The sequence below is a fragment of the Alosa pseudoharengus genome, unplaced genomic scaffold, assembly GCF_046254945.1.
Source record: "Alosa pseudoharengus isolate Yale_2024_CS ecotype anadromous, Long Island Sound unplaced genomic scaffold, YU_APseudo_1.1 YU_APseudo_1.1_scf_18, whole genome shotgun sequence".
NCBI lineage: Eukaryota > Metazoa > Chordata > Actinopteri > Clupeiformes > Clupeidae > Alosa > Alosa pseudoharengus.
Genome location: NW_027468650.1, coordinates 7,810,897 through 7,834,216, shown reverse-complemented (window position 1 = coordinate 7,834,216; position 23,320 = coordinate 7,810,897). Strand labels below are relative to the sequence as shown.

The window sequence follows — 23,320 nt, the reverse complement described above, 5'->3', positions numbered from 1 at the left end:
AGCCATTCAAACCCACGGCGGTCATTCACAGAACAGAGCAGCGGACCGCACGCTACAGGACATGGGAGGCGGGTGGAGGAGGGGGCAGTTTTTTAGAGGAGCGGAAAATCTGCTTTTGCTTGACATAGCACCATTTCACCAACCAATGCATCCCCTTCTCCACCACCACAACAGCTGGCAACTCCACCTACCCCCCCCCCCATCACCACCACCACCACAACATTATTTCCCTGCAAAGGAAATAAAGAATTGTATGTAATTATGAGGTTATGCTTCACAATCAGTCATTCCCCTCCCTATTCGCAGCATCCCACATTATTAATTCATTGTTATTCTCCTCCTAGAAATACACTGTAATTAGATATTGATTGAATAATCAATTTGATGGATTGAACAGACATCTCCCAACAGCCCTAGATCAACATATACACAGCACTGCATGTGTGTGTAAAGAATGGTGGAAATAGAGCCATAAAAAGATGCCGGTGATGGCCAGTACACATTAGCCATTAGAACACTCTGGCCATCTCTTGTGTCCCATTTGTATTTTTTGCTTTGCTATCATCACCATCGATGCTGAGAGAACGTTAGTTAAGACATGGAACTGCACAATTACATACAATGTCTGGAGCCGTGTGCTACTGCTCTTGGGTGGCCTGCATCTATTGCTCGTTTCTCTGTCCCGGCTTGGCAGTCACCCGTCGTGCAAGAGAGTTATGCGTCAAGCCCCAAGCCAGAGGTGTTTTTTTTGTCTAGATGTCTTCTATGTCCACACGTCCAGCCTTTTTCTAGACATGATTCTTACCCTAATGCATCTGATGTGCAGCAAAACTCAGTGCATCCTAATAACTCATGGTTTCTCCCGATTGCATGCAGTTCGCCAGAATGTCTCGTCCCTAGGGGTTGCTAACCGAAATCAAGGTAGGATACACTTCAAACTCAGATGAAATCTCTTTAACCCCATCTGCCTCATACACAGAATCTGGGCAATGGAAATAGCGTTCTTTTTTTAATGACTTGTTTGAAATACGGTATTCTGATCCAATGGAAGGTAACTACAAAGGAGCATAACTAACTGCTTTAGCTCCTAGTTTCTGTCCAGTTGTATTACTGCTCTGGAAGACTCTGGAGTTTTATCCTTCCCTGTGTACCCAGCCGCTCTACCACGCTTCCACACTCTGCATCTCCTTTACAATCTGCTTCATAGTCCCTGCAGTGCCCCCAGCCTGCACAGTGGCCCAAATGCAGCCCCCTCACCCCCCATCCAAAATCCAGCCAGCCAGCTAGCACACACAGCCCTACCCATGGCAGCCAGTATCCCTCTGATTATCCCCTCATTCTAATTAGCCGTGACACTCTCAGGGATTGGGAATCCTGTCCCGGGATGTGGGAAGCTGCCCAGGGCTTTCACTAAGTTTTTTTTTTTTTTCTTTCTCCCTCTCCCTTCACACAGATTGAGATCAGGCATTCTCCCTCTCCCTCCACACAGATTGAGTTCAGGCATTCTCCAGATAATCCACGGTGCATAAGCAGTAGCTGACAGGGACATGGAGTGGGGAAAACAGAAGACATGGTGGTGGGGAGGGGGGGGGGCACCTTATTTAAACAGCTCCCAAGATATTAAGGCTTGTCATGTCAAATAGAAAAAAAAAAACATTAATGAATTCAATGGCTAAAATGCATTGATGGTGAAAGAATAATTCCAACAGGTTTATCAGACCACAGAGATGTGGCTAGCTTGGCTGGTGGGAGAAGGGGGTGGGTGGGGTAAGAGCAGGTTTTGGCCAGTTGGAGCTGGGTCCTTGGAGTGAGGCTGTGTGTGGGAGAACGCCACGGGTGGCTGCTGCAGGAACAGCTAAAACCTTCTGTGGCCCAGTGGGGGCAGCCTAGCTGCAGTGAAGAGCCAGTCATGCATACCCCTCACACTTCAAAGTTTGTCATTAAACCGGTAAGGGAGCGGGTTGCCTGTGCCTCTGGGCGCATCTAATGGCATTGTCGTGACAGTGTTTCGTGACTTGGAGCATAAAAGGGTGTGATCGCTGCTTGCTGACTAAATTAGACAAAGTGAGGTCCTGACATGGCGATGTACTGAAAACGACCCAGTGTGTTTCTATTTATAATCTCACTTTTTTTTTTTTAAACTTGTTTTGAAGCCAAAACTTGAAAGCTAAGACACGACTCAACAAAGCACGAACAGAAATGTCATTTTCTTCATGTGCGCTCATAGAATCTGCACTTTAAATGCTCATCTGCCCCACTCCACTTCACAGGAGTTGGATGTAGAATCACATCACTTACGTTCAGCTTTCTTTATAAAAACAAGTCTCAAGTCTCAGTCTCAAGTCTCAATCTCAATCTCTTTTTATTTGTTTCCTTTGATTTGTCCAGTAGCTCCGCAAGTTTCTTTGTCAACTGTCCCCTCAGTCCAAGTTGCAAACAACAAGAGAGGTAGGACTTCTGCGATTCATACAGTGTTCCGTCCACACCCCTACGTCCACACCCTCTGTCTCCGCCTGTGGTGTCCCGCGTCTCTCCCCACTGTATGAATCTGGAACGATCCTTGTGTGTCGTAGGACCCCCCCCCCCCCTAACGTTAAGCCTTCTTTCAACCCCACTACTAATCCACAGTGTCGCTCAGATGTCTTTTTGGCCGTGTCTAACAAGGGGCGACTTTGTGTGTGTCTTTGTTTAAATCGGAAGGATTGCTCAGGATTTGGTCAACCATGAAGGTCACCTTTTTGGAAGGTTTTATTGTTGCAGTGTATAAACAGCAATAGCGGTGGACCGCATAGACATACTGTAGTACATGCCAGTGTCCAGTTGTCCAGTCCAGAGTGACCATCTGACAAAAGGTTTTTAGACCATTTTTAAAGTAAAAGACTAACTGATATACCAGTGTTGGCCGCAGCGTCCAGCCCTCTGTCCAGCGCAGCTGTGAAGGCGTTGCGGAGACAAGTCTTTTTTTCTGAAGTGGTTAAGGAGCTAAAAGGGGTTGGGGTTGATGAGGCTTGACCTCAATCCACATCTAAGTAATTAAAATCCATCACCCCCCCCCCCCACATACACACACACACACACACACACACACACACACACACAACCTTCTAAGGATAGACATCTGTTAGACTGTGACACAAGACTTGAATTTCCCCTGGGGATCAATAAAGTATCTATCTATCTATCTAGACAAGCACGGTCCGTTCACTCCTACCGACACATACACACGCGCTCACACACACACACACACACACACACACACACACACAGAGAGAGAGAGAGAGAGAGAGAGAGAAGCACTACACTACACTACATTACACTACACTACACTACACTACTCTACTCTGCTTCTCAATCTCCACACGTCAGCATGACAGCGTGTCCAAGACTGAGCTTTTGGGACTCAGATGGCCGCGCTCCACACCAGGCTTTGGGAAGTAGTCATCCTTGACCACGGCACAATCCAACTTGACTCACACGGCCAAATCCAACTGGACTCACATGGGGAGGCAGTGGATGATATATTTTTTGTCTTTCTCTTTCCATTTGATTTCTCTCCATGTTTATCGTTATCACTGATGCTTCACGTTCAGCCCATCCACTCATCGGGTTACACTCACATCACGTCTCAAATCTGCATCTGCATTCATATTCATACAGTACTGTACGTGTCCATACCCTGTTTAACGGTCAGTTTAAGTCAGTGTAGGTTAGCAGGTCCAGTGTTTGACACAATGCTGAGGGTTAGCACTGATCGTCCACTACGCTAGTCAAGTTCCAGCTCCTTTTTTCTCCCCTCCAGCGTCCCTCTCTCATCTTCCTCGTCAGCTGCAATCAGGCCGACCGGCCTCATGAGAGAAAGGTGTGGTGTGCCACCGATGTAAGTTTCAAACGGCGGAGACCTCAGGTCCTCGCCGCGTTTGAAACTTACGTCTGCTCGTCATCTGACCTCCTTGTCTGGTCTTTCCTGTGTGGCGTTTGTCTCTGCTGCTCTGGCTTCCACGTGGACAGCGTCCTCTCTCGCTCTCCTTCCTCCTCCCATGCATTGTGGTGTTTCTCCCTCTCTCTCTCTCTCTCTCCCTCTCTCTCTCTCTCTCTATAACATGCTTTCTCCATGAGTCTCCAAGGTGATCTGACATCTAACACGGCTGGGCTGGATGTGGCAGAGTTACGCTCGCTTGCACGCTCACTTACTCACACCCTCTCTCTCTCTCTCTCTCTCTCTCTCTCTCTCTCCCTCTCTCTCTTTCTCGATCACTCTCCAACTCACTCTCACTTCCTCCCTCTCTCTCTTTCTCCCTTCTCTCTCTCTCTCTCTCTCTCTCCCTCTCTCTCTTTCTCGATCACTCTCCAACTCACTCTCACTTCCTCCCTCTCTCTCTTTCTCCCTTCTCTCTCTCTCACTCTCTCTCTCTCTCTCACACTCTCTCACTCTTATCGCCTTCCCAAACCATACTAACCTTGCATGTCGTGACTTAACAAGAACAAATCCGTCTGACCTGCCTTGTTGGACCACATGCAGACACCATCACACGCACACACTGCCTATGATTGACACATATGGCCTGAACGCAGGACACGTCTCTCTCCTCTGCCCCCACCCACCCCACCCTGTACCCCCACCTCCACCCCCCCATCCCTCCCTCCCTCCACCCCCTTCCTGATTCCTCTCCTTCCCCTTTGCAAGACTGCGAGTGTTTCAACCACGCCAACCGGTGTAGCTACATCGAGCTGCTAAACACTGTCATATGCGTGGGGTGCAAGCACAACACCAGGGGGCAGCACTGCCAGTTGTGCAAGCAGGGTTTCCACCGCAATGCCTCAGCTGAGCTCGAGGACGAGAATGTGTGCATAGGTCAGTCCCCCCACCCCACCCCACCCCCCCAGCGTCCATTCCCCCCTCATCCCCCAACATCCACCCTCACCCCCTCAAGCCGCTGTCATCGCTTGACTCTCTGCTGCTTGCACACGTTCACCTGCATTACGCGCACACACGTGCACACACATACATACACCCTCATCTCACGCTCGTCATTTCACCATCGATTACCACACGCTCACACCCACCTCCGCCCATCACTCCATCGGTCATCCATTCATCTGTCCAGCCGCCCTTCGCCAGGCCCATCAGTCTGTCTGTTTGTTCTGTTCTCCTCACGATCTTCCCTGTTTGCTCCTTGGACCTGTCATATGTAGCACTTACACATACACACACACACACACACACACATTCACACACACACACATACATATACAGACACGCACACATACATATACACACACGCACACACACACAGATATGTGTGCCTCCCCTGGATAAAGGAATGTTAATATAAGTGAGATAATTAAAAAAAAAAATGAATTCCTTCAACCACAAGAGAAAAATACAACCTGCATAAATGTCATATGTTGACTATGGAACGTGCTGCACATATTGAGTTGTCATTCAAGATTCACGTGAAGCCTCAAAGAAAGGTTGAATGCAGTTCAGTCTAGTAGAGGGTTTCAATATATGAAACCTCTGACTTTTTCCACATCCACTTCATATTGGTTTATTTTTGCTGTCGTATCAAACCTATATCTAATTCAGCTGTATAAACGGAGACTGCATCTTGAAATATCAAGTGATAACAATAACATTAGCAGCAATAACATCAGTGTGACCTGATCAGTTATCAAGTTTATAAGGCTTTTTCATCACATATGGACTATAGAGAGATATGATTGATCTCAGCAAAGATTGAGGACAGATCCCAGATTTTCTTGTAGCACATATTGCATTTTATACAATCAACCTGTCTAACTTCTCAATGTCTGATGTTTAGAAACGAAGTGGTTGAAAAATGATCAACTGGATGCAGCTTTGAAGCGGCACAGCATATTCCACCCTCTTTGACCGTTATCGGCCTTTACAAGACACACCTGTTGGTAGTCCATCTTTCACCCCTCGGAGCAGTAGGGGAGACATGGGAAGTGTGAGAAAAGGAGTGAGAAATATAACAGGGGAGGAAGAAGTGAGAAGAGATATGGAGAGAGACAGTCTGAGAGTGGGGTTGTGGGGGAGGCTGCGAAGGAGAGAGGGGAAGGAAGGATGGATATGCAGAGGAGGAGAAGAGAGAGAGAATTTCAGAAATGACGGATGGTATGAAGAAAGAAGGTCAGGTAGAAAACACGGAAGATGAAAAAGGACAGAAGAGAAGAGTGGACCGCACAGAGAAGATGAACGAGATTGAAAGACAGAAAGACAAATAGTAAAAGAGAAAGATCGATGGATAGAGAGAGAGATGTGGAGAGAGAGAGAGATGTGGAGAGAGAGAGAGATGTGGAGAGAGAGAGAGAGATGTGGAGAGAGAGAGAGATGTGGAGAGAGAGAGAGAGAGAGATGTGGAAAGGGAAGCGAAGAGAGCAGTAGCAGGTGTTCTGCCGAGCCAGAAGAGACGTCTGCCACAGCACGCTCCTCGGAGGGCACCGAGCCGAGTTGGCACGGGCAGGCGAAAGGTGTGGCATGGCGCATATGTCACTTCCTGTCACAGTGGCCGCTAGCACCTCTGCCAGGGGGTGCGAGGTCACACTCGCTAACCTCCCCGTCACCCCTCCTCCACTTGCCAGTCGTCATGGCAGCGTCTCATGGTAGCGTCACGTGACCGGAGGTGAAGTCTCACAAGGCACATGGGTGTGCATTTTATTTTGTTCCCATCGTGGAAAGGTGACAGGGAATAAATAAAAGCTGGCAGAGCCTCAGTGCATTGCGCATGGTAGTCATGCTCTGAATCACTACATTAGGCTGATGGGATTTCAAAAGTGAGCGCAGTCTCTTTGTTCCCTTTGTAGGATTTGAAAGAGAACACACACACAAACAGCACCGCTCATACTGTGCAGTGGAACTAATGCCAAGCCATGCTTATATAATTGGAAGTTCAGGCACTGTGTGTTTTTGAAGTTCTCTACAGAGAGGTAATTGTTTCATTGCTGTGCTTTTTTTTAGGTGTCGAATATCTTAGCATTGGTGTTTGGTTGGTTGTTTGGTATGTTGTGTTCGTTCTAAAGACCCATTTCAAAAGGAATGATTGGCAGTCCTGTTTCTGGTCCATATCAGAAACAGAGCCAGACATCATGTGTGCCCAAATCTTCCCTCCTTCAGCACCCTCTCATCTGAAGTTTGTCTTATATTATAAAGCAGCCCCACCTCTCCAGCCATGCCTGTGTCCACGTTCCACTGAGCTCACAGGCCATGCGCTAACACAAGCACACCCCACACACCACTTCCTGTTGACCTTTCTCATTCATACTTAGAATCCATATTGCTCTCCTTCTCTACACAACATTACTCCTTGAGTGATGGTCTTCGACAGATACACACAACGCTAGTCAACACACTCTCATTCTCTCATTCATTGTCCTTGTCATTTGCTTTCTCTAATGTCCAGGATCATGTTACAGTGCCCATCTGCTTCCAGTTGGCATTGGACCATCCATTTTCTCTCATTCGCTCATCATTGCATCAATTCCCCTTTGAAATGGTAGCATCATGGTTACAGTAGCCGTACTGTTGTTGTACTAATAAGGATGTGTACAGTATGTATATTCCACATATTCTTTGGAGTATCTATTTGGCTATATCTTGCTATAAATGGTGAAAACTTGCCAAAAAAAAAGAGAACGATTGTGTCCTGAAAACCTAGTTTGGTACGGACAAAAGCAAAAAAAGAAATGTAGAACGGCATAATTTATATTTAAGGACGTTGCTTTTGTGAGGCTTGTATGTTGTGCCCCCGACTCCAGTGCCTGTGTGTGTGTATGTCTTGTTTCTACAGACTGTAATTGTAATCCCTTTGGCTCAGACAGTGATCGCTGTAATGACACAGGATTTTGTAAGTGTAAGGAGGGAGCGACAGGGCCTAAGTGCCACGAATGTCTGCCGGGATATTTGTGGGACAATGGCTGCAAATGTAAGTAGAACCTCCACCCAACCCCCTTTTCTCTCCAGCTAGCCTCTATATTCTCCTCTACTCCATACCTCTCTCTTCCCTCTACTCCTCCATACCTCTCTCTTTCTCTCTCTCTCTGTCCATCCCTCTCTCCCTCTGCAGCTGCTGGCCCCCTGCACTGGCCTTGCCTCTTTTCCTCTTCTCCCTCCTTCCATCTCTCTCTCTCTCTCTTCTCTCTCACCTCTTTTCTCTTGCGTTTGCTCTCCTCCTCTTTGTGTGTCTCCACGGCTGCTCCAGCTTTGGCCCTGCAGGCATGAGAAGCTGCTGAGCGCCTGCACCAGCAGGTGTGAGTGACCTCGCGCTACACAGACGGGCGAAACTGCACAAAGTCTGCACAACAACGGCTACACTTCTGCCCAAGAGAAAAAGTTCCCACCGCTTGAACTTAGCAAGCATGTCCCCAATAGAGCTCTTGATTACTGTTTGGAGATTTCATGCCTACCTCTCTTCCCTACATGCTCGTTGCTCCATGTGTGGAGGGTGTCTGGGTTTTTTGGGGAGGGGTACTTGGACGCAAACCTGCATGTGGCTGATGTATTTTTATGCCCATTATTCTAGAAATTGCCAGACAGCAGCTTCGCACCAGCGAGAGAAAAAAACAAACAATGGCAAAGAAAATGGGGAAAAACAGAATAGATAGATAAATGAGAAAGAGAGAGTGAGACAGAGAGAGAGAGAGAGAACAGCTGAGCAGCTGAGCTAATATTTGCAGCCTGCAGCATGTTGGGAGCTGGTGGTGGTATGGTGCTCGCTGAGGGGTTGAGGGGGCTGTTTGTGGTGCCTGATTCAAGCTGTCTGCCATCTTGGCTGTTTGAAAGCGTTCCCCACCCTCCTTCTCCCCCATGCCAGTGGCGAGTGGCATCACGGACATATCAGCATGCCATCAGCCCTAACGCTGGGGGTACATGCCAGTGCTGAACAGTGCATGCAGTTTGATTTTGTTATTTGTTTTTGTGTTTTGTTTTGTTTTCATTTGGGGTGCATAATCTACAGGGTAAATATTGTGGATGGTTTTTGACTGCTTTAGAAATTCAGTGTTTTTAATTATGTAGCAGGTCTGTGTTTTTCTCTCTTCTGGTAGCGGTGGTAGAGTGCGGACACATGTTGTCTCATTGCGTTGCACAGTTATGATGGTGTGTGTCGTGAGAAATAGTGCGAATGGAACAGACAAGTGCACACACGCGCGCACACACACACGCGCGCGCACACACGCGCGCACACACACACACACACACACACACACACACACACACACACACACACACACACACAAAGCCACTAAGAACAAAAGAAAGAGAAGAGACTGACTGAGCAAGAAATACAGTTGGAGAGTGCAAGATGGATGGGTTGGGGTCATTCTTGAACACAGAGCCCCTGAGAGATATGCAGAACTGGGGTTGGATGTTCGTGGAGCCCAGCTGAGTTTATGAGACAACATGACTGTGACTCCAGCGAAAGACAAAACAAAACAAACTTGAAAGCAGAAAACCCATCCAGGCCCATGAACAGTGGATAAGAGCAGATTAATATTTCATTGCCATGTGGTGCTGTCAAAGAAGATGTATAGCAGAGAAAGAAGATAACATAAAACTAAAAATTTGCAAACATACAAGTGGACAGTGACGACCAGTCAGTCTAATCTCATTTGATAAAGACTCCTATTGTAGCTGTCTTGTTCATGGTAGACGTAGAAGGACACTGGAATGACAATTCAAACAACAGCTGCCTCAAAGAGTTTTTCGAGTTGCTCAAACTTCCTTCCTTTTCAACCTTGTGTTCCCTTTGTGCTCCCTGAAGTTTCTGAGACGCCATGCGTTTGGCATCATCAGTATTCAGATTCCAGCGTGTAATTAAAAACTCAAATCTCCTCAAATAGCCTGCTATTCTCTGGGAGGCAGCACCTAGTTCGCTCGGCGTTTCTCAATAAATATTATCCCTCATATCAAAAGTAAACCCAATAAGGCACGCAATTTATTTCCCCTCTCTCTCTCTCTCTCTCTGTTTACACGTGAGTAAATTGTAAAGGTGGGGGGAGGGAGTTGAGGTGTGTGTGTGTGTGTGCGGGGTGGGGGTTGGTGGGTGGTTGTGAAAATGTGAACAAAGCCTTGATCACTCCGAAGCTACAAGGGGTCATCACAATGTAGAAATGGAATATGTGAGTTGTATTATGTGTCTGAATGGCAAACCATAACCTAACCACAGACACACACTGATGGCTCTTAAAAAAAGGCCTTCTTTTGGGTTGCTCTCCAAATATAGTCGCGCCTCCCTACTCATTTATTAAGCTGAAAAGCTCCTCTCCCACTGCCGCCCGCCTTCTCTGTGGCGTGTCCAAGTCGGAGCGCAGGGTTGTTTTGAAATCTGCTGCGTGAGCGTGTGTGTGTTTGTGTGTTTGTGAAAGGCACCTAGCCGAGTGGCGTTTTCAGATGTTCCACGTTAGATGTGCTGCGGGAGGGCGGGGGTGGGGCTGCCTGTGCGAGGCGTTCTGCATGTCCTTCTCTGGGGAGAAATAAGGATGGTTGTTGTTGTTAGCCTAACCCAGTGCCATAAATCACACACAAATATGCACACAAGCACACACACACACACACACATACACACACACACACAAACACACAAGGCTAACACGCACCCTAAGCTAACACACACATGCAAACACACAAGGCTAACACACACACACACACACCACTCTCAAAGCCTCAGCGCCTTTACAGGGTGCAGTCAGAGACTGATGGGGAGAAACAAGATCGGGGGTATGCAGTTAAAACCATATACATACAGGCACATGTGATGCAGTAAAAACCATATACATAGAGGCACATGTGATGCAGTAAAAACCATATACTGTCATACATAGAGGCACATGTGATGCAGTAAAAACCATATACTGTTATACATAGAGGCACATGTGATGCAGTAAAAACCATATACTGTTATACATAGAGGCACATGTGATGCAGTAAAAACCATATACTGTTATACATAGAGGCACATGTGATGCAATAAAAACCATATACTGTTATACATAGAGGCACATGTGATGCAGTTAAAACCATATACATAGAGGCACATGTGATGCAGTAAAAACCATATACTGTCATACATAGAGGCACATGTGATGCAGTAAAAACCATATACTGTTATACATAGAGGCACATGTGATGCAGTAAAAACCATATACTGTTATACATAGAGGCACACGTGATGCAGTAAAAAACATATACTGTTATACATAGAGGCACATGTGATGCAGTAAAAACCATATACTGTTACATAGAGGCACATGTGATGCAACATGTGATGCAGTAAAAACCATATACTGTTATACATAGAGGCACATGTGATGCAGTAAAAACCATATACTGTTACATAGAGGCACATGTGATGCAACATGTGATGCAGTAAAAAACATATACTGTTATACATAGAGGCACATGTGATGCAGTAAAAACCATATACTGTCATACATAGAGGCACATGTGATGCAGTAAAAACCATATACTGTTATACATAGAGGCACATGTGATGCAGTAAAAACCATATACTGTTATACATAGAGGCACATGTGATGCAGTAAAAACCATATACTGTTACATAGAGGCACATGTGATGCAACATGTGATGCAGTAAAAACCATATACTGTTATACATAGAGGCACATGTGATGCAGTAAAAACCATATACTGTTACATAGAGGCACATGTGATGCAACATGTGATGCAGTAAAAAACATATACTGTTATACATAGAGGCACATGAGATGCAGTAAAAACCATATACTGTTATACATAGAGGCACATGTGATGCAGTAAAAACCATATACTGTTATACATAGAGGCACATGTGATGCAGTAAAAAACATATACTGTTATACATAGAGGCACATGTGATGCAGTAAAAACCATATACTGTTATACATAGAGGCACATGTGATGCAGTAAAAACCATATACTGTTACATAGAGGCACATGTGATGCAACATGTGATGCAGTAAAAACCATATACTGTTATACATAGAGGCACATGTGATGCAGTAAAAACCATATACTGTTACATAGAGGCACATGTGATGCAGTAAAAACCATATACTGTCATACATAGAGGCACATGTGATGCAATAAAAATCATATACTGTCATACATAGAGGCACATGTGATGCAGTTAAAAACCATATACTGTTATACATAGAGGCACATGTGATGCAGTTAAAACCATATACTGTCATACATAGAGGCACATGTGATGCAGTAAAAACCATATACTGTTATACATAGAGGCACATGTGATGCAGTAAAAACCATATACTGTCATACATAGAGGCACATGTGATGCAATAAAAATCATATACTGTTATACATAGAGGCACATGTGATGCAGTAAAAACCATATACTGTTATACATAGAGGCACATGTGATGCAGTAAAAAACATATACTGTTATACATAGAGGCACATGTGATGCAGTAAAAACCATATACTGTTATACATAGAGGCACATGTGATGCAGTAAAAACCATATACTGTTACATAGAGGCACATGTGATGCAACATGTGATGCAGTAAAAACCATATACTGTTATACATAGAGGCACATGTGATGCAGTAAAAACCATATACTGTTACATAGAGGCACATGTGATGCAGTAAAAACCATATACTGTCATACATAGAGGCACATGTGATGCAATAAAAATCATATACTGTCATACATAGAGGCACATGTGATGCAGTTAAAAACCATATACTGTTATACATAGAGGCACATGTGATGCAGTTAAAACCATATACTGTCATACATAGAGGCACATGTGATGCAGTAAAAACCATATACTGTTATACATAGAGGCACATGTGATGCAGTAAAAACCATATACTGTTATACATAGAGGCACATGTGATGCAATAAAAATCATATACTGTCATACATAGAGGCACATGTGATGCAGTTAAAAACCATATACTGTTATACATAGAGGCACATGTGATGCAGTTAAAACCATATACTGTTATACATAGAGGCACATGTGATGCAGTAAAAACCATATACTGTTACATAGAGGCACATGTGATGCAGAAGGAAGAGAGAAAGCGGGAGGTGGAGGCTGAATGAAGGGAGGTGGAGGCTGAATGAAGGGAGGTGGAGGCTGAATGAAGGGAGGTAGACTACATGTATGTCCAAAAATAGCACTGTCTTTCAACACACTCTGATGTCTGGTCAGGGGGGACTTAAGGAGTTGGTGAGTAGGTGTGAATGGCTCGAGTTAATTTCAAAAGGTCTCACATACACATACACAACCCTCTTCCTTTAACACAATGTCTCACCTCACCCCTCTCTCTCTCTCTCTCTCTCTCTCTCTGATCAGTTTGGTAGCAGCTGGTATTGATGTCTCCATTCAAACACAATCAATATCTTCCCCTCCTCATTTTAGCAGCAAGCTTGGCTTAATGCATTAATAAGATGCTTTACCTATTAGGCAAAAATAACATTAGAGAGGTTGGCAGCCTCATCAATATACTTATGGTGGGGAGTGATCTTACAAGACCTTTTGGAAAACCAGAAAAAAAGGCCTGTTTAATTTGTGCAGAAATAGCAGTGTGCCTACAAAAAGCCAGTAAAAGAGATGGGGGGAGAGGGATTATGATGAAATGATAAAAACGGACAGAACAGGAGAAGTTGATGTGTAATTAATGGTGACATGTTATCGTTAGAACAGAACCCCTGGAGTCCAACATGGCAGTCTAATTCAATTCTCTGATTGCTTGCGCTGTGACTCCTGAGATGGCAATTCCACTGTATTCCCAGACAGAGTGAGGAATAATTGTAAAACACACATGAAAATGATATCTGTCTCCAGCCTAATGGCTGTGACCAACTGGCAAAATGGCTGTTAGATTCAACTCTGTCATGATGACTGACTGACTACACACTAAAGTGTGAAAAAATATTTTGAAAAACTGGCTTACAGCCTATGTGTAGCTGAAATTGACATTGATTTAGACATTTTACTTGTGTTAAAAGCTGTCATCAGGGAATATTATGTTAATTTTAATATATATATATATATATAACAACATATTGTAGTCTGGGACCATAAACATTTCACGCAGAGCATACATACATAAAGTGTTTATCCATTGTATGCATAATGTACATAGGCTCATACATTGTTCAGGCCCACTCCAGTTGGATGCCAGTTTCCAAACAGACCTTTCAGGCTACGTTTATACATGGCCGGCTATTTTCATAAAACGGACATTTCACCCTCTCCGTTTTCAAAACATTGTGCACACCTGTCAGTTTTCAATCCCACGTTAGCCAATCAGAATCCTGAAAAAAATAGCAACAGCAACAAATCACTTCCTATTTCTCGTTTGAACTGTATTTGATAATGCAAACAGGCCAAAAGCCTTTGCACAAATGTAAAAATGAGTACCACCTTAATAGCATCCATGATCAGTAGCCAAACAAACTGTTAACCTAAGGCGCTCACATGACGTTAAGCATTTTCTGGCGCATAATGTGACGTTTGAGAACTTAAAACCCCATTTCTCCCAGTTAACACGACAACACATTACCAGCGTTATCAGAAATCTCCACTTTGGCCTGAGTTTTTAGAAATAATCGTTTTCTGTGATAAAAACGGGGTTTTTCGTGTAAATGAGAGGCCAAACCACAGGGAAATATCTGCGTCTTCCCTTCGTGTAAACGGGGCCCCAACAGTCTGAATTACTGGCTGGTTGCTGTTTGGTGAAGCTGATGTCCCCCAAATGCTCATCTCTTTGCAACCCTCTGTGAAGTTTGCTGTTATGACTACACACACACGCGCGCGCACGCTCGCACGCACGCTCGCACGCACGCACACACACACACACACACACACACAGTCCCTAGCGTCTCACCCAAAATAGCCCGGTAAGGTGCATGAACAGATGTGGTAATAAACAAGAGTTTGCAAAAAAACAACCACCCTCAAACAGCACAGCAAGGTGAGAAAACCGTAAGCATATGATATTCTCTGTCGGGTCAAGGCCCACCGATGTCTCACATGTTTTTAATGCAAGATTTTATTTAATTTCCCGCAGTACTTGTTTTTTAATTACATATACCTAGCCACAGAGTTTAACTTGAAGTGTAAGCTTTCTGGAATTGGCAGATGCTTGGCTTTTTGATCTATGGTTGCTGTTCTGCTCTTGTTGGTGTGTGTGTGTGTGTGTATGTGTGTGTGTGTGTGTGTGTGTGTGTGTGTGTGTCTTCCCCCCTCTCCCTCTCTTCCTCTGTCTTTGTCTGGTTTGTTTGTTAGTTTGCGCTCAGGTTTGTTTTCCTGCAGCTTGCTTGACAGTCTCCCTCCTGGTGCTGTATGGAGACGCTCCGAACTTCTCTAAAGTCGGCTCGTTTGTTTTGGAGAGGCCCAGTGGGCAGGCACACACACACACACACACTATATGTTGAAGTGATTTTATAGATCACACTCAGCAGTCCAAAGGACAGCGTCAGCGTTGAGTGTTCACCGTTGCATTTGACAGAGAAGTAAAGTTAGATCCTCCTCCATTTCCCTCAGTGTCTCAGCATTGTCGAACACATTTGATGGTGCACTGAACATCAGCCCACAGTTTATACCGACACAAAACGCCCTCATTTTGCACTTGAGCAGAGAACCACATAATGTTGTGGGGTAATTTCTGAAGAGAAACGGCCCAATTATTTGGATATTTCAATGGGAAGTCGTGTTGCCTGTAGATGAGCTCGTCTGGCAGAGCTGCCTCTCCTTTCCATTTGATCAGAAACTCTTCCAACAATGCAGTTTACAGATGAACAGATGGGGAGCCTTGATAAATCACTAGGCTACTGGGAATGGAATTAGATTATATGGGTATAAATGTTTTAATCCATGCAAATGCCGTAGACTGTCTTTTACATAGTAATGAATGTATTTCTGTCCATTTTAACTGTATTCATACTTTTCTGCCACTGAAATCTCATGTGAGTAGAGCTGCTATGTGTTGACTGAGTGTCAGTGTTTTGGCTTTTCTGAAAATGTAAATCTCAGGAAGATGTTCACAGTAGTCATTACGACGGAAGATGTTTATACTAGTGTTTTGACAAATTGTGAAGGAAGTTACGCCTGATCTCACTGCCTGTTCTCACCACTGTTTGGTTTTTTGCCTCTTGTCTCATTTTTCTGTTTGTGTCTGTCTCGCTCTCTGTGTTGCCTGTCTTTCTCTCTCCCTGTCTGTCTTGATTCTGTCACCCTCGCTCGCTCTCAGCCCGCGTGTGCGACAACGAGATGCTCCGTTGCCAGAACGGCGGCGTGTGCCTGAACAACCTGCGCTGCCAGTGTCCAGCCGGCTTCAGCGGCCTTCTGTGCGAGAAGGCCCAGTGTGAGGGCGAGGCTGGCGGCTGCAGCGGGCCTGATTCCGGCGCCCCGTCCACGTTTGCCCTCCACCTGCCCCTGGCGTCCCTGCTGCTGGCGCTGGCCCTCAGCCTAGCGCCCGTCCTCCTGGGAGAGGCCTGCTGGTCCTCCTCCATCTGACCGAGGATGAGGACGAGGACACCCACCCAACCAACCAACCAACCAACCCCCCCCCCACCCCGCCTCCTCAGTGCACAAATCTCCCCACCCCCATCTGACCGACCCACCACCGCCGCCGACACCAATGCCACCACAACGTCCATGAAGCCTCTTGAACTACCCCCCCACCCCCACCCCCCAAAACCTGACTAAAGAACGGAGAGCGCCCAGCAGAGAGACGTCCAGCTGATTTATGAACTCTGCGCTAGACTCTGCCCCGTGCCTTGTGCCCCAAACCCCAACACCCACCACCTCCCTCAGCTGCCTCGGCCTTGTCCTCGCTCCCCCATCAAGGACACATGGCTGTTGATTAAGGAATGTGCCAGAATTTCAAGGAAATTGGTAAAGAAGTGATTTAAAAAAAAATACAAATAAATGAATATATAGTATTATATATATAAATATATATGCTAAGACAGAAGCTAAGACATTATATGACTAGATGAATAAAGAGTAATTAACATTAATGTAAAAAAAAAAATATATATATATATAGTATATGAAAAATATTGATCAGAGTACTAGAATCGATTTGTCATTTACAAATCGTGGCGACGGTGAAACATTTTCAAACTGATCGTAGGCTACACAAAGCGCAGACTGTTCACTCAACGGAGACCAGTGGACTAAGCCATATCAGACACTCAGCCCCCTGTTATGCCAACAGCCCACCCCCAAACCCAATCAAGATGGGAGAAACTGATGAGGACTCACCCAATATTCCCCTTTCCATCACCGTGGCTACGGGAGCTGCAATCAGCACACAGCTAACACGCTAGTAGTCAGCCGCTACCCCAGCTAGGGGTACGTTTTCTGGGCTGGCTTGGACAGCTTTAGGGCTACCCTGACAACCATGGTGACTGTCCAGCTTGAAAGGACTGTCCAGCTTGAAATGACATTTGGGAGAAAAAAAAGAAACAGATGAGTAAAGGGAGAAAAGGGAAAAAAAACAAGAACAGACTCATCAATGAAACTTCAGCATACTTTGCTGTCAGTGCGTTGTGGATTTAGGGAACTTCATCCAGACTATCACATGATCTCGAGTACAAATTAAAATAAAAAAAGAAAGAAAGAAATTCACCCCTTCCTCTCTTCTCTTCTCTCTCTCTCTTTCCCTTTCTTTCACTCTCTCTAGCCCCCTCTCTCTCTCTTCATCCTCCCATCTCCATGCTACCACTTGTACATCCCTCTGACCCTACCTGTCACTGACCTGTGCTTTTGTGAACGTTACTCTGTAACCCCTGTTAACTTTCTCTCTTTTATTTCCAATGTTTTTCTTTTTTCTTTTATTGTTTTGCTTTGGTTTTGTTTGATTCTTGGTCCAATGTTAGTGACGCACATGTGTAACAGCCTGCCCCACACCCTCCCCAAGCCCTGTTCCTGTCTCACCCCCAGGAGTATATTCAATGAGCAAGCCGTATGCTTATTTGAACTTTTTAAGGCACTGCGTTACCGGAGGCTGTGGTCGCCACTGCGCGTGTTCACTTAAGCAGATAACATGCTAAGAGGAAGAAAAAAAAATTATCTGTGTATTTAATTTTTGTATGGAAAAAAGAAGTTATTTTCTTGACAGAGCAAAGATAATGTAGAACATATACTTTTTTGTATTATTATGGAATTGTGTTCAAGGGCAACTTGTTTGTGTGTTTGACCAAGGTGTAGACGGAATGCAAAATAAGCATTTTTGTTTGTTTTTGGCTTGTTTTGTTTTTCTTCATTCTGTTGTTTTTAGTTCTTTGTTTTATTTTGTTTCTTTCTTGAGGTTGTGCAGAGTTTCCTCGGTATTGGCAAAGTGCTGGCATCAAAGAATATCAGTTTACATATATACTAAAGTGTAATAAAATCCCACCAAAGGACATTCTAAATGTTTTCTTGTTGCTTTAACACTGCAGATTTAAGTGAATAAAAGTTTAAAAATGCGTATTGGTAGTATGACAATCCTGTCTTTATCAACACATTGCAACATCAAGAGTTTGCCCAATTGTACTGCATTGGGAACATATAATTATATATGTTTTCATAAGGCATGACACAACATTACACCATTACAACACAGTGTGTCATAATTCAGTATTCATGTCATGTTTTCATTTGATATAAAACAAGCTTTGCAGGTTATTTTGTGCACGTTTTCCTTACGTGTCAAACATTGCATAAAAACACAATGCAGCAGACGTTGAAATATCTGACTCACCATGATAACCTTGTCACCAAAACTTTCCCATAAATAGGCTTCCTTGCAGTAGTGTGAGCTTTACATTGAAATTCAGCACAGTGAGGTTTTGTTTAAAGAGAACCATGTATTATCGGGTCGAATTAAATATTAACCGGTATTGACATCTTGCTAAGGGCCTTTGTTGTGAGGCCAGTGTCTTCCAGCAGGGCAGCAGGCTGGTTCTCCATTATATAAAAATCCATTTTGGGGCCGCATAAAACTTAAGCTGAGGAGGAACTTTGTTGATTTAAGTTAATTCTGCTGATTCAGCCTGTTATTCAAGCCCACTAATGTGTGGAAAATTGAAATATGGACTCACCTTCAAATTGTCTGAGGCTATTTACAAAAAAAAAGCAATTTGTCTTAAAAACTAACAGCTTCTTCACTGAAACTTGTCAGTCAGATTGTTTTTTCTCACAATAAGCAAGTTTGAATAGCAAAGACTTCTATGTCATTTGTTTTTCTTGTTTACATTTCACTTCACACGTATAATTTGTATCACAATGCCTTGCAGTGACACCTTTTTGTAGTGTTATGTATATTAGTAATGCATCGCATAAAGGATCATGCAGGAGATTCAAAAGATCGTTGTGACCTAGATATTATTTGTCTTTTTTTGCAGGACACAACTATGGGACAAAACTATCATTTCATCACTGCTTGGTTGACTAAAGAAAACAATTATATATTTTTCTGAAAACTGTACACAGGAGAATAGACCGAGGGAGGCAACATTTGGAAGGTCACACAGCATATCATGATGGCGGAGACAAGAAACTGTGAGTCAAGTGCTGGCGTTTCTTGATAACATTCAACACCTCCGCCATCACACCTCCCTTATCCTTCTTTTCATACTCTTGACCACGGCAGACATCGTTTGTAATTATCCTTTGATAAGCCAACACAGCGCACTAGGAGCATGGCACACACCTTGTCATTTTCTTATCGAGCACTGGTGCTCTGCGACTCTATCAGGATTTTCCTTTTAATCAACATTGACAGGTTAGAGTACGTGCCTCAACAGATCACCTGTATGGGGGGAAAAAACAACAACAGCAACAGCAATAACAACACATCCTAATGGTATTGCTATGGGGATGCCCGATTAATGCAGATTAATTTATCAGGTCTTGATTAGCAGATGTCTGCCTGATTCACAGGCGTGTCCCCGAGGAGCCCTCACACCTTCCCTCATCGGAGGTGTGGAGCCAGGGCTGACACACAAGGCTGGCCTGGGGGGGGGGGGGGGGGGGGGGGGCTGCTCGGGGGTGGGAGTAGACCAGAGGGCTGCACAGGAGATGGAGAGGGGGGAACTGAAGGGCTTAGAGCAGAGTTGGAGGGCCTTTGAGGACCGCTAGGGTTTTCTTTTTAATACAACATTCAGGATCTGCTGAGGCCTATGATTTCCGCTTATGCACAGGTAAGGGAGCATAGCTTCTCTTGCTCTATGGGGTAATTAATGCATTTGGCCCAGATGGGGGTAGCCTGCCAAGACAACATTCAGGATATGTTAAGGCCTTTAATCTCCACTTCTGAACAGGTATAGGAGCATAGCTTTTCTTGCTCTGTGGGGTTATTAATGCATTTGGCCCAGATGGGGGTAGCCTGCCAAGCTGGGTGAGTAATGTCCTGCATTTGGGATGGAAGGGATCATGTGATAGCTCTGTGGTCACCCCTGTTGCTTTTTTCCCACCTCTCTGGCCAAAACCCGTTACGGAACGTGCGCCGGACACACGGCCTCACTCGGCCTCGGGGCACCGGCGGCTCGATAGCCATATCTGCTTGAGCGATGGAGGGGCCGCGAGATGAGAGGCAACAGCTGCCTGCACAACTCCAGCATCACACCTAGGCCCCACCGCGGGGGGAGAGACTCCACAGCCAGCACGCGGCTGTTGCCTGTGGCTAACCGCTTCAGATTGCACAGCGCATCCACATGGAATTCCTTAATGCTGGCTGAGAACACGCGGCAAATAAGCACAGTCCAGTCAAGAAAATATTTAGGAAATAATGCAATACTGCAAGCAATAAATCAAAACAGGCCTGTATACTCTCTCTTTCTCTCTCTCTCTTTCTCTTTCTCTTACTCTCTGTTACTCTTCCATGATGAATGCCTATCTGGACTATATATAGTATATCCATCTCAATATGTTGCTTTCATAGTTAACAATAATGAGTAACAGCTTGAAGTAAATATCCCCACAAACATGGCAATGGGTGAGCCATTTGTTAGTCCAATTGGCTAGTTTAGTGTTCAAAGCATCCACCTGTGTACATAACTGGCATGTTCAATCAGTGTTTGGGCACTTTATCTGGATGGACAGCTGTGGACATGCGGCGAAGGTAAACAGTCCAGTGTATTGATACAGTATGCTCATCAGGTAAGGGACAGATTCAATCAGGGTAGGAATTTCACGGCGGCCACGACGGCCATGGCCGTCGTAGCCCCTTGCATTGGCCGTGAAGCCCCTTTGAAAATCAGAGGTTTACAGGCCACGGTGGCCTTGGTGCCCCATTCTTTCAATATTCTGCTTTGCGTCCTACTAATAGCGATTTTTAGTTAGCCTGTGGCCTGTCAAAATAATCTTAGCATTCACAGCGCAAATTAATTTAGTCTTTTACGCAGTGGAGAAAGTGACAGCGCAAGAAAGTGCGTCCAATTCACCCATTCTTCTCAGTTGAACTACTCGCGAAGTAGCCTATACATCACACAAGTATCACATGAAAGAGCTTTTTCTCAGCTTTTAAACGATGTTTGCTGTGTTGAACGGTTCGCGAGAAAAGTAGGCCTAAATATAATTCAATTTAATCATACAATCTACTGAAGGTTTTGCGTCCCATGATCTCCCTACCCATTCATCTCGGTGGAATACTTCACGAACCCTTCTTTTAACACATGGCAAATCATATATCGGAATAAACAGCAGACCTTACCGAACACAAAAGTGTAAAGCAGTCCCCTGTACAGTTAGCCGTTCCAGAGTAATCTAGTTTTGAATTTGCAGTAAATTTCGACATGCATGGATGTCTCCAAATTTGGGCTTTGCGTTTTACAATGTGTTTAAATTGTTCCACATGATTATCATAACGGGCCAAATACAAAATAAACGTTACAAATATCGCCTAGATATTGGTAAATCATAGGACAGCTGACTAAGAGTTTGTGAAAGCATTTGATCACAAAATGCATGCATCTAGGCTATTTGAGTCTCTTAAAGCTGAGCTGTGCTTAAATTGTTCAATACATGATTTCATAACAGGCCAAATATAAAATAAATGTTATATATAGCCTAGATATCTGTAAATATTAGATGATCAGATGATTTACAGTTCTATGGAATGTGTCATGTTTCATGTTTTTGTAATGTTTCATACAGTGATGCAGGTCTACTGCAGTGAATAGGCCAAATACAACTTTGATCATTTTTATAGCCTACTACTGTATAGTTAACTTTGGCCTTGGTGCCCTGACATGTGGCCTTTGTGCCCCCCACCAAATATGCCCAACTGAAGGCCAAGTGGCCTTGCCCCCAGAATGGTGAAATTCCAAGCCTGGATTCAATACATTCTGGATTCCAGGAAAAAAATGTAAATATCCAGGAAATACTTTCAGAACTTCCATTTTTTTCTCATCCCCTCCAGCGCCTCTCTCTCTCACACACACACTCTCTCTCTCTCTCTCTCTCTCTCTCTCTCTCTCTCTCTCTCTCTCTCTCTCTTTCTTTTTCCGTCTCCCATTCAGCACAGAGTATATGTGTATTTCAGTCCATGAAAGCTATCATTTTAGGTTCTGCTTGATTGAAAACATTGCTCCCCCCATCTCATTTTTTGAAGATGAATGGCAGTTGTCTTTTTCTTCTTCTTCTTCTTCTTTTTCTACCTTTTCACTCCGGCAGCCCATATTCCCCCTTGTTATCTCGGGGTGGCTAAGTTGTTTGGAGTGTGGTTCGCCTTTCAGCGCCTGTCAGGTTTGGCAGCAGCACAGTCTTAATGCATAACAAGGACACAACGCGAGGCCCGTCGAGTGGATCTGACAGGTTCGGTTTCACCTCCAAGGCGTAAAGCCCACTAAAAGCTGGAAAACAGGATTAGCTGTGGACCGATTGCCATGCCGAGCAGGAGTTTACATTACATTTGCCATGCCATCATTCACAGTGGCGTCGGCACACTTTTGAGTATAGTGCATTTTCATCAGGATAAAAGTGAATAATATCTGAAAGAAATGAGGTGGCAATAGAAATGTCAGTTGGAATTAGGCTGGATCGTGTCAAATCTTCCTGCAGTTTATGGTAAATACACATCTGGATTTGTTTCAGCAGTAGAAGTGTGAAAATATTAGGGGACCTATATGAGCCATCACTAAGATGTCATGTGCTCTGTTGTTATGGAGCGCAATTTCATAGCTTTTGGTCATAGCTTCATAGCTTTTGGTGCACCATGTTTTTACAACATTACAACTACAATTTGGTTGTAAGGAATAAGGGAGATGTACAGTAGCAAAGACTTTGAGACAAGACAAGAGAGATCTCCAATACTTCTAATCTGAAGAGACAA

General features: G+C 44.5%; 1 protein-coding gene across 1 annotated transcript in view; it reads left to right on the top strand.

The window, feature by feature from the left end:
• The window catches only part of ntng1a (netrin g1a), a 100,016-nt gene extending 83,501 nt beyond the window's left edge, over positions 1 to 16,515 (top strand). Inside the window, exons 5-8 of the mRNA XM_076291428.1 lie at positions 877 to 921; positions 4,685 to 4,852; positions 7,812 to 7,946; positions 16,250 to 16,515. Of these exons, the coding sequence (XP_076147543.1) occupies positions 877 to 921; positions 4,685 to 4,852; positions 7,812 to 7,946; positions 16,250 to 16,515 (614 nt within the window). The remainder of the gene's footprint in view (positions 1 to 876; positions 922 to 4,684; positions 4,853 to 7,811; positions 7,947 to 16,249) is intronic.
• Positions 16,516 to 23,320: the final 6,805 nt, after the last annotated feature.